Source organism: Ceratotherium simum, chromosome 8 (assembly GCF_057802395.1).
Source record: "Ceratotherium simum simum isolate JZ-2026a chromosome 8, ASM5780239v1, whole genome shotgun sequence".
NCBI lineage: Eukaryota > Metazoa > Chordata > Mammalia > Perissodactyla > Rhinocerotidae > Ceratotherium > Ceratotherium simum.
The window spans coordinates 6495443-6508340 of NC_141907.1; the positions used below are offsets into that span (position 1 = coordinate 6495443).

The window sequence follows — 12898 nt, forward strand, 5'->3', positions numbered from 1 at the left end:
CTCTCACAAAGCACCCTCGTTCAACACGCATCACAGCCCAGACGTGATCCACCCCCTTGTCCCACTCAAGGAGTCCCCCCGAAAAAGTTTAAGCTCAGCGATACTCATCTCAGCATTACTTACATTGGCAAGGTCCTTAGGAACTGCCGTAAATAACCTACATGACAGGACAAAGGACAGATCTTATTGAACTTTTCCCCAGTGGAACGTTATGTAGCCATTAAAAGTGATTTGCAGGAGTTTGCAATAGGAGATAATGCTCCTACCAGACTATTAATTTGAAAAAGCAGAAAACAAAATCATTGTGCATGCTTTCTGTCTCATGACGTACACAGCCATATTGATATGAGACAAGAAGTACAAAAAGGATTATTCACTAAAATGCAGTCTAGGGGTGGTCAGATTCTGGATAATTGTTGCCTTCTTATGTATCTCATTTTCTGTATGTTGTAATGAACGTATGTTGCTTTTTAGATTAGAAATTTACTTTTAAAAAATTCCCTTGCACAGCGATCAAAACACGAAGGGGTTTATTTCCCCCAAACAGCTGAAGAGTTTGGATGGTGCCTAGGGACATGAAGATCTTGCACCCACTACTCAGACTCCAGTGTAGAATACACAGTGTTCTTTTCCCCCTGGAAATGCCCAAGTCTGTGGCATCTGACAGGCATACCTTGATTTTCTCAAACAGGACAATACTCCAATGCTGGGAGTACTTCTGAGTATAAAGAACAATCGAAATAATTGGTATTATTAGGAATATATGGACTAGACTAGACTTTCCCATCAGGGGTCACCTCTGATGCTTTTAAGATCAATGATCTGTCAACTGAGATGTAGAAGGAAACAGAATTTGTTTCCTAGAACAGCCTGTGCTCTCCCCTTCAACAAAATCCAGCTCAGGAAACATTCAGTAAGTGCCTCCAATGTGTCCAAGACTGTGTTCGACTCCCAGAAACAAAGAACCGAGAAACAGCCTCTGCTTTCAAGGAGCAAGTGATTTCTTAGTGAGGACAGAAAGTAAACCAATAATTTGGGTTCACTGTGGTGAAGGCTGCGTTGGGCGGGTCAAGCATAGGTCAAGGTGGAGACGTGAGGGGTGCTCACCCAACCTGTGGGTCACTGAAGGCTCCTGACCTAAGTGCCTCATAAGCTGGACAGAAGGATTGCAGAGGATTTAGAGGAAACTGGGGGAGCCGGGGGAGGTGGAAGTTTCAGAAAGAGGAGATGTCATGTGCAAAGGCACAGAGGCACGGAACCACCAGCAGGGTGGCACTTAAAGCAGAGAAAGTTCCGGAACATGGATCATGGCAGCCCTTGTGGGAGGGATTCAAAACTTGGAATTTAGCATGTCCACGCTGGGCAACCATCCTGAGTCCTTCTTGCCATCAACACTACAGATGTGACTTTCTAAAAAGTTAGACTCCCCTTAGAAGACTGTATTTGGCATTCTCTTATAACACATGCGTTCTCAGATACAAAAAAATCCTCCTCTTCTAAATCTATTTTCAACTCTGATTCATCAGGTAAGAGAATGGAATTAAATTTAAAATTAAGCATATGCTTGATGATGTCATCAGAAAACGTACTCTACAAAAAACCCAAAAGAATATTTGAACGCAGAAAACTCCATTCCTTTCTCTCTTCGACAAGAAGATTCCTTCCAGCAGAGCTGGATCCGCATTTGGCTGCATAACAGATTTCACAGGAGCCCGATGGGATCACTCACCACAGATTGACTAAGAAAGGATGCTCCAGCCCCTGCATGATCTGGAGTTCCCGGAAGACGTTCCGGACTTCATCCCTCTCGATGCACTTCTGCTTGTTCATGTATTTCATCGCGTACATTTTCTTAGTGTCTCGCTTCTGCACGATGCATACCTGAGTGACAGCCAAAGGGGACAACATTCAGCCCAACATGAAAAAAATAAGTCAGCCCCTCACTGCATTTCTACTCCGGGGTTCAAGTCTCTGTTCTGGAAACTTGCTGGCGGAGCAGCTCTGGCTATGCCACAACCTCTCTGCATCTGCAAAATGGAGGAGTTGGACCAGATTCACCTGTTATCGAGAATTATTACAAGTATTGAGTAGGTATTGAGTGCTGGACGAGGAGCTGCAGATACAGGAGATGGAAGAAGCAGCCCTGCTCTCGAGGAGCTCACAGCCCAGGAGGAAAATGGACAAATGCACCAACATCTATGACCCTGAGATACACGGTGTGGGTGTTCCCCGTGGCCCCTGGCCTCCAAACTTCAGTGCACACCGGCTGTCCGCCAGCCCCGCACTTCTTTGCCTCTCGCTGTCAGCAGAGCCCACTTTGCCACCCATGCAACAGACGGGCAGTGCCAGAGAGTTAAGGCCCCAGGAGCATCCCCATGCTGGGAGTTGGGGCATCTACACCCCAGGCCCTTGCCCATCCAGTGGGGTAAGTCTGAGGCTCCCAGAGCTCCCAGGTTTGAGAGTTTACCCCCGGGAGTAACTGGCTGATGGCACACCGTTTCCTGGCAGTCTTCTGCCTTTCCTTCCCTGACTCACTTCCCAATCCAACCCCCTATGCTTTCTTCACTTCTCCCGTGCCCTGTACTCAAATCCTGGCCTCGGAGCCTGCGCCCAGAGAAACCCACACTAAGGCCCGTGGGCACTGGGGGAGCAAAGGCGAAGTGGAAACAGCAGTGCTGACAGCTCCCTGTACTGAGAGCTTCACTGCAGACCAGTCACTGAGCAAACAGTCTCCTTGATTCTCTCACTTAATCCGCACAAGAACCCTAGGAATAAAGCCTTGAGGAAGCTGTAGCCCCCAGTGCACTAATTAACTCGCCCAGAGTTCATCAAGTCCCTGAGTGGCAGGGCGGAGAGTCAAACCCACGACGGTCTGACTTTTGAGTGACTCCCCTACTGGGGGCAGCTGGGGGCAGGACAGGAGGACCGACTGTCAGAAAAGGCTCTCTGGAGGAATAAATGCCGGAGGGTGAGCCCGAAAGGATGCAAAGATGACAAGAGCAAAGGAAGCGCCTTCCAGGGAAAGAGAACACTACAAAGGAGGGCACGGAACCCCAGGACACACAGCAGGGAGCGTGGTATGGCTGGAAAAACCGAGCAGGGCGAGCGCATGCTGCGTGGCATGAACAGTTAACCAGGACTGCATGATCCTGTCTTCCCAACAGCCCGATGAGGTACTGTGTTGGTTTCCTCTGGCTGGCACAACAAAGTACCAGGAACTGGGTGGCTTAAAACAACAGAAACTTATTGTCTCATGGTTCTGGGGGCCAGAAGCCCAAATCAAGGTGCCAGCAGGGCCGTGTTCCCTCTGAGGGCTCCAGGGGAGGCTCCTTCCCGCCTCTTCTAGTTTCTGGCGTCTGCCATCGACCCCAGGCCTTCCTGGGCTTGTGGCTACAGCACTTCAACCTCTGCCTCTGGCGTCACACGGCCTTCTCCCCTCGGTGTCTCTGTGTCCAAATCTCCACCTTCTTCTAAGAACACCAGTCATATTGGATCAGAGGCCCACCCTAATCCAGTGTGGCCTCATCTTAACCAATAACATCTACAGAGACGCTATTTCCAAATAAGGTCACATTCGGAGGTTCCAGGAGAGCATGGATTTGGGGGCCACTATTCAACCCGGTCCAGGCAGCTACTAGTCTGTCGTCTCTTGACAGATAAAGGAAGAGAGGCACAGAAAGGCTGCAGACCTTCCTCATGTCTCGGGACTCAAACCCAGCTCTCCGCCTCCCCAGCCAGCACTTTTCCCCAACACGCTTCCTTCTGAGCACAGCGCACGTGGGAATGCCCTGCTAAGGAGCCGGGGGTTTTCCCTGGGCGTGCCTTGTTCTCCTGCTGGGAATCCGACTCCTTTCAGGTCCAACAGGCCGTGAATCTGTTTGAGGCAGACACCAGACGTTGGGGAAAAGCCTGAATTCCGCCCCCAGCTGTGCTTCTGTCTGCCTCTCTGAGCCTGTCTCAGCCTCTGCCTGAACTGCACCCCTGGGGCGAGACTAAAGAGACTAAAGGAGACCAAGGAAGTAGGAGTGCCCGCCCTATTAGGGGACAGTAACGTCACCTGAATCTTAATGTCTTAAACAGCACATTTCATGAAAACTCCAGAAGGAGGTTTTGCCAGGCAGTAAAATCAGTGGCATGAGGTTGAAGGCCCCCGGAACTTCCTTTTCCAGTGAACTTGAACATATAAAATGCCAGGAGGCAAAGGTGTGCTGTACAAAAGCAGCGTGGGGCCCTGGCTTTGTGGAATCCCAGCAGAGACCTCTGGAGCCCTGGGCCCAAGTCCCTCAGACCCATGTCTGCAGGCAGACATGCGGTGGATGGATCATTCCACTAGTTAGGATTTCCCATCTCTCTCACTTCTCACTTGTCTTCCCAGAAGAGAATTTCAGCAGACACTGCCTCTGCCGGGGCTGGTAGCCCTGAAGTCCAGCCAGCTGCACCATCTCCAAAAGCTTAGGCTGGGATAAGATGGAGTCTGTGCAATGCCCCGGGTTCTGAGTTCCGGCAGATAAAGACCTCCCTGATTCTCAGCCATTACAACGAAAGGTGCTGAGAGATGGGGAGCGTGACATTCACCTCAGCTCAGAGACAGGTGAGGAATCGGAAGAGACTCTTCAACATTTAATTAGAACTCCAGCTTTCAAAGTAGAGCTAATGATTTGCATAGAGGTTGGAAGTCTGACTTCGGTGCAAGATAAGGAAGGGTGGTTGGGACAGGATGTTGGATAGAGCTTGCAGTTTTGGATTTACAAGTAAACGAAGTGAGGTCAAGGGATGGGGTTTTGGCCAGCTCTATGCAGATGAAGGGGTGTGGCTGGGCCTTGATTCCCTCCTCAGTAAACTGAGGGCTTGGATCTATTTTCTAAGGCATCTTAGAAACACTCTATGTTTCTCAGGAACACAGAGCTAAAGGCTGGACCCGGGGTCAGGAGAGCTGGGCTCTGCTCCTGGCCCTCTTGTAGACCAGGAGTAGGGCCACGCATATAGCCCTGGTCCCTCTGGCCTTGCTTCCGTATTGGCCAAGCGAGTCCGGTAGCATTAGCTGAAGCAATCTGACCAGGAGATAGAGAGGCTAAAAGAAAAAAGAAAAAAAAACCTAAGACAAATCTAATGCACTGGGTTGAGACGCAGGTCTACCGGGAAGTCACAAAGATAAAGTTTGGGCTCTGGGGCACTCTGACCAGGGCTTATATTCCAGCTCTTCGCGCTGTGACCATGGCCAAGTCACCCACCCTCTCTGAGCCTCAGTCTACTAGCAGTAAAATGGCAGTGATGTGTTCTTGCTCCAAGGGCTGTTGTGAGGACACGGGAGGGAGTGTCTGCAAAGGGTGTGGTATAGTGCTGGCAGGTTGCACGTGCTGAAAGGAGGCGATTTTTCTTGACTTCTCACAGGATTATGCACATACAACGCTCCTGAGACAGAGGGCTTGCAGCAAATGGCAGCTATGACGATTATTACTACTGTCATCTTAACTGTCAATGAGGATTCATCTGAAGGAAGAGCAGGGGTGCTGTGGGGAAGGTCTGCTTCCCAGGACACAGGGTCACAGACGTTTCTGCCCCCATGGCTGGAGCCAAGCAGGCCTGGGCAGCTCAGGACAGCGTGTCTATTGAACTTACCAGGTGGCTTGGCCTGAGCCCTCATGTTGCAGAACCAAGGAAGTGGGGACACTTGGGAGCAGCCCCCAGGCTTTCCATCAGTCAGGATGGCTGAGGCCCAGGGAATGGAATGGGAAGAACCAAAGAGGAGGAGAAGAGCAGGTGTAGTCACAGTTGACAGGCTGCCCTCCAGGGAATGGAATGGGAAGAACCAAAGAGGAGGAGAAGAGCAGGTGTAGTCACAGTTGAAAGGCTGCCCTCAAAAAGATATGTCCACATCCTGACCCCCAGAGCCTGGGAATGTGACCTTATTCGGATAAAGGGTCTTTGCAGATGTAATTAAGTTAAGGATCTCAAGATGAGATCATCCTGCATTAGGGTGGGCTCTAAATTCAACCAGTGTCTTTATAATAAGAGAAAAGAAGGGAGAGGACACACACAGGGGAGAGGTGGTGTGACCGTGGAGGCAGAGCTTGGAGAGATGATGTGTCTACCAGCCAAGGAACCCCAAGGAACCCCAAGGATCGCCAGCAACCCCAGAAGCCAGGAGAGAGGCCTCCGAGAGATTCTCTCCTCGAGCCTCAGAACTGTGAGAGAATAAACTTCTCTTGTGTTAAGCCACCCAGTTTATGGTTCTTCGTTACGGCAGCCACAGGAAACTCAACAGTCTGTAAATGTCCATCGCGGCCATCCACCTGTGGCTGACCAACTCGGCAAGCACCTCCATGATCCTTAGTCTCCCGCACTGTGAGATGAGTTTCAGGCCTGTCCCTCCCAGGTCTACAGTGGGGTTGCCATGGGAGCAAGTGGAAGGAGCCCAGCAGAGTGTGTGGCCCTCGCAGGTGCCCAGTAAATGTGGGCTGTTGGAGGGCTGGCCAGATTGATGCCTGGAATCCAACCCCGAGCCCTGGAGAATGAGGAGGCGCTGAGCACATTCAACTCCCAAAGCAGCGCCCGGCTTGAGTCTGTGCTGCCCAGGACCCCACGTTCCAGCCCGAGCCCATGGCTGTGCCCTCTCTGCATGAGTCCCTGTGATCAGAGCGATTTCTGGTGCTTAGAGTTTAACGCTTGAAATTTCAGAAACAGGAAAATTTCATGGTAATAGCTTCCTAACCAGCCAGTCCCACCTCTGCTCTGGTCTTTGCAGATGCCTTTTTGTCGAGTAGGAACTTCTGAAAAATGAAAGACTTGAAGCCCTTCCAGGGCTTTCTTTCACCTTCAGGAAATGTTCAAGGTCTGTATCTTGGTATTCAAAGCCCTCCGTGCCTACATCACTTCTGACACGTGTGTGTACACACACACATACAAACACACACCACACACACATCACAAATACCATACACATACACACACACACCACACACACACACACCAAATACACATCACACACACAAAAACACCACAGCACACACACATATACACACACCACACCACACACATACAACACACGTACATACACATATATCACACACATGCACACACCCCACATACACACACACACATACCACACATATCACACACATCACACACACACTGCACACACACACCACACACACACTACACACACACATATATGCAGGTCACAAACACCACACACATACATCACACACATCACACACACACAAATACACACATTACATACATATACACACATCACACACCACACACACACCCTTCATGTCAACTATCTCAAACTCTTTAGCATTTCTTTAAAGCCTTTCTCCACTGCCATTACCTTCTATCCTTCTTGCCTCCTCCTTCGCCCACCCCCACCCTCACCCCCTCACCTGTGAACTCTGACTCTGCCCACTCATCACTTTCTTTGGGAAGCTTCCCTTGGCCCTTGGAGGCTGCATTCAGAGCCCTTCCCAGTGGGCTCCCAGAGCCCCTATCTCTACGGTGCTGCATCACACACTGTATTATAAATCCCCGTTTACTGTCTGACCATCACCCAGGCACCATGAAGGCAGGGGCCACCCTGGCCTGGTTCCCTATGGTCCCCCGAGCTTTCCCGGGTTCACACGTGTGAACTTGTCACCTTGGCCTGGACTCCGGGGACGACCATATTCCGTTCCCTCTGCTTAGAACATCCTCCCGCAGGCCTTCCCCCGCCTCACTCCTCGCAGGCATCACCACTGACCCGAAGCCTTCCATGGCCCTGACCTCCAGGCCTGAGCTGGAGTCCACAAAGGAACTCCGGGACTGGACCCGCCATGCCCTGTGTGGCCGCAGGTAGATAGGAGGTATTTACAGTGTAGGGTGAGGGCCTTCTGTCCCTCCCAGCTCTAAGTCCCATGGGAACCATGGGATTGAGGGAATCTGCTGGAACCAAAGCAGTATTTGGGCTTCATGAGCTCACATCAGGTGTTCTAGAGGGAAGTCAGCGTTCCTCACCAACAAATCACTCTGCCCAGGTCCTGGGAACCTCCAAATTCAGAACAGAAGAGAGGGGTCTCAGGTGGCACCAATGCTCCTTAGCAGGGCGTGCCAAGCCCTTGACACAGGAAATCACGGTTAATGAGGTAGAAAATGAGCAATTTGGCCAAAGTCTCCCAAGCTGCCGAAAGGCAGGCGCCCAATTAACATTCCTCATGAGTCTAATTCAATTAGGAACTGATGTTATCATTGTTAATTACAACTTATGGGGACAAATAAATAAATGCTAGCTAGCGTGGATTTCAGGTGATTTACTGTAAGAAAGACATGTATCAAGCACACCATGCATCAGAAATTTGGGAGTAGACCCCAAGTCAGCAGAGAAGGGGGCCGACATGAATTGGGAACCTACAGCGCGCCAGCATCCGGTGGTGTCCAGCCAGACTCCACATTCAGAGCACTGACGGATGTCACTTCCACGGCGCACCCAGAGGTCTGGGAGGCGCCTGGGATTCTGTATTTTTTAAAGCTCCCGGGGGGGAGTCCGATGTGTAGGCTGGTTGAGAATCACTTTGCTGGACTCTTACGAAAGTCCGTGTCTGGCTGTATCTTTACAGTGACCTTGATGGTCAGGATTCTAACCCCTACTTTCCAGCTCGGGCAAGCCAGGCTCTGGGGGACAGACGACCCCAGAATCAAAGAGGTCAGAGCTATGCTGGGAACCTAGAATTACGCAGGTGCAAAGGCTGGTGCTGCCCTTCCGTGGGCCTGGACTGCCCCCTCTTACCTGAATTCAACTTCCACAGGAGCCACCGAGGCCACCACATCTGGCTTTTCCCCACAGTCCCCAAAGAGCAAGCACAAGAGGCTCAAACTGCTTGGTACTTGACTCTAAAATATTTGTCGCAGTCAGCATATTAAAAGGGACAGCCCCATGGGGGGCATCCCTCCATCGGGGCACGGCCCACGGTGTGTCCAGCTAAGTGCTGAGCCAAGCTGGCCTCTCCTCGGGATGCTGAGACACAGTGCGTCCACCCCACTGACCCTCCGTATGTGAGCATCTGTGGTGCTCACTGATGTTCACCTGAGACATTGCACAACAGACACTGTGGAGATGGTGGCGGGGGAGGAGGTGACAAAGGCGAGTGAGGGGCAGGTGTCAGATGCCTTGAACGACATGTTTAAAGGGTTGGTGTTGTGGGTTGAATTGTGATTCCCAGAATCTGCATGTTGAAGCCCTAACCCCCAGGACCTCAGAATGCGGCTATATCTGAAGACAGGGTCTTTAAAGAGATAATGAAGTTAAAATGGGGTCGTTAGGGTGGGCCCTTACCCAATCTGACTGGTGTCCTTATAAAAAGGGAAATTTGGAGACAGATGTACACAGAGGAAAGACGTGAAGACACAGGGAGAAGACAGCCATCTACACCAAGGAGGGAGGCTGCAGAAGGAACTCCCCTGCCGACCCCCCGACCTCAGACCTCCAGCCTCCTGCACTGAGACAGTCTCTCCCGTTGTTGAAGCCCCTGTCTGTGGGATTTTGTCATGGCAGAGCTAGCAAACCAATGCCATCGCTTTGTCCTGAGGGCACTGGGGGGATACTGAAGGATTTTAGAAGTAGAGCCTAGGCATACAATTGTGAATAAATAATAAAGGAAAGAATAAACGAGCAACACGGAAAATTCGGGTCTTGCAGAGGTGGGGTTCTTTCTGACAGTGGCAGGGAAGAGAGTTTGGAGGCAATTCCAAGAGGTGATCATGTGATTTATAAATAAGCTAATGTCACTGCTTACAAACACTGATCCCCTCTGGAGTTATAGGGGAGACCACAGTGTCAGCAAACACTGAAGGAAGTCACGGGGACAAGGGCCCCAGGACCAGGCCCTGTGCTTCTGACACCCTTAATGCCATAAAGTGTCTCTTATGGTGAAGTGAGGCTGCAACCACTCGATAGACATAGAAAGACCTGGGGAGGCTCGACCCATGGATGCAATGAGATGTCATAATGGGAAGACGTCAGGAAATGCAGATGAGCAATGAAGTCTGTCCGATTGGTCAGTCACGGATCATTTGCTCCGGCCGATGCCTGAAAACCACTGGCGAGGAGCCTGCACTGCCTGTGATATTTAGCTCTTAATAAAGCGATCCCCGGGAGCCGGCAAATTCCTCCAAAGGATGCCTCAAGCCAAACACGACCTAATTAATAGGAAATGAATAAATATTTCATTAAAAAGAGATAGAGTCCATCCTTTATAAGAGATGTCTGCATGAGCAATAAAAGCTTTCAGCAGAAGCATCATGTTGAAGAATTCTAAAAAGGATTCCTACATAACAAAAACAGCTCACAGGCTCAGAGAAGTTAGGCAACTTGCCCAGAGTCACCAGCTTGAGCCAGAATTCAACCCGACCGTCAGACTTTGGAGCTGAAGCTCTCTAACCATTGTTCTGTAACTCGTGCATTTTCCTAGAAAGAACACCCGTATCTTCCGGGTCCCCGCGTGTGCAGGCAGACACAGTGCCGGCTGGACATCTTCCGCACATCTGCTGCCACTGCCCCATTACTAACTCTGCGCCTGCTGCACGGCCCCTGCATCCACGGCCTCTCTCGTCTCTGATGCCCTTTCCCCCAGACCTTCACGTAGTCTGTCTCCTTCTTAGCAGTTAGGTCTTAGCTTAAACATCTCCTTCTCAAGGAGGCCTTCCCTGCCACCTTCTCCTCCAACCACAGCAGTGCTACCCCCCTGGGTGGCTGCACTATACATCTTCCGCAGAGCGATTATCATCTCTGAAATCATCGTGTTTGTTTATTGCTTGTGGGTTTGTCTCCCCGACTAAACCGTCAGCTCTGTGGCATCAGGGACCTTGCCCAGCTTGTTGGCCACACCATCACAAGTTCCCAGAATAACACTGGACAGAGCAGTTGCCATAAACATTTACTGTCTGACCCAAAATCCTGCTGTGTGTTCTACCACGCTACCATCATCCTGGAGGCCCAGCAACAGAAAAGATCAAAACAAATGCCAAAAAACTAAATTTTTTAGGAAAAAACCCCTAAGTCAAATGCTTCTGAACATTCAAACTTATAAACATATATATAAAATCCAATCTCCACTTAATTCCAAAATGGATTTGTTGCAGTCGGGGCACTAAATTGGTTAGTCTGCTATTAATCAAATATTTCTTTCACACCATGAATTCACATGCAGATGTGGATTGAGACAGCTAATAATATGGTTCGGTATGGAAATGATCTTCATTGCATAATAAGGCAGTGTTGAGTCTGGAATTATCATTCGCGCAACTCTTGCTGAATTTTATCCAGAATCTTCCTTTGAGGGACATAAAGAGCTATTATCATATAACTCTGGGCCACTTTCTGCTGTTTTATGTGCAGACTGCCTCTGGCTAGTCCACGAATCTTAATTAACCCCCTGTTTATTTTGCTTCAACCCTGCCACTCTTTAAGCAGAGGGCCCACTTGCCAATCCAAGAGAGACACTTCTGAAGCAAACTTCTTAAAAAGTTCTCTCAAAGGCATCCTCCTCCTTCCCTTGAAAATAATTTAGCCCTGTTGACTTCAAAGTTGACTCGGAGCAGAACACTTCACCTTGGCCTCTCTTTGCTGGCTCCACCATCCAAAGGGTCAAGAGGAGTGTGTGGAGGGTGGAGAGTGAGGGCTGGAGGGGGAGGGGGATAATTAGGGGGGCAAGTGTGGAAAATGAGAGTTTGCAGCAGGGACAACGGAGAAATTCACCTCAGGACCCTACCCCAGAGACACTCAGTATAAACTGTTCAGCTAAATCTCATTGGTTGATGGGTTAATTGTCAAGTTCCTCATTCATTTGTACAATATTCATTTATATAATATTCATTCATATATGTTATATGTATCATATATATGTGTGTGTCTCTACATATATAACTGTATATATACACACACACATACTGCGTGGTGGGTTTGTATATGTATATGCATATGTGTGTATGTATATACATATACATGTGTGTGTATGTATATATACTGCTTGGCGGGTATACATACATATGCATATATACATACATATATGTGTATGTGTCTATATACTATGTGTGGGGGGTACATATGTATATGTAGCTATACATAAATACTGTTTAATGGGTGTGTATAGATATATGTATATATACATACATATGTGTGTATATACTACTTAGTGGGTGTGTATATATATGTATATATGTATATATAATGCTTAGAGGGTGTATATGTATATACAAATACATGTGTGTATATATATGAATATGTACCTATATATATATGTGTATATGTGTATATACATATACATGTGTATATATACTGTTTAATGAGTGTGTATATGTATGTATATGCATTATGCATATATGTGTATATATAGGTGTACATATATGTGTGTGCGTGGGTGCTGGGGATACAACAGTGAACAATGAGGAAACACTGCTGCCCTCACAGAGCTTATGTTCTGGTGCATGAGACTAACAACCAAGAGGACAAGTGAATAAACACATAACAGAATCCCAGGGAGTGACGGGTGGTATGAAGCAAGGGGAATTAGGAGGGGTACGGGCTACGGGACACTTGGGGTGGGGTCGAGTGGGGTGGATATTCAGGCAAGGCCCCATGGAGGGGACATTTGAGCAGAGACCTGCTGGAATGAGTGAGCCCTGCAGAGACCTGGGGGTAGTGATCCAGGTGGAGGGGACAGCGAGTGCGAAAGTTCTGAGTTAGGAATACGTTCAGCGTGTTCGAGAGATGAGAGGAAGGCCTGGAGAGGAAAGAGCAGGAAGATGGAGGGGGCAGAGAGGAGCGTCAGAAAAATCAGCAGAAGTCAGACTGTAGGGCCTTGCGGGCTGGCGTGAAGAGATCGGCTTTCACTCTGAATGAAAGGGGAGCTGCTAGACACGAGAAGTA

General features: G+C 49.2%; 1 protein-coding gene across 3 annotated transcripts in view; it reads right to left on the reverse strand.

Moving 5' to 3' along the window:
* The window catches only part of STK32B (serine/threonine kinase 32B), a 349018-nt gene that overhangs the window by 234182 nt on the left and 101938 nt on the right, over nucleotides 1-12898 (reverse strand). For all 3 annotated transcript variants that reach the window (XM_004432264.3, XM_087434910.1, XM_087434908.1), the window contains exon 3: nucleotides 1730-1881. In XM_004432264.3, coding sequence (XP_004432321.1) covers nucleotides 1730-1881 — 152 coding nt within the window. The remainder of the gene's footprint in view (nucleotides 1-1729; nucleotides 1882-12898) is intronic.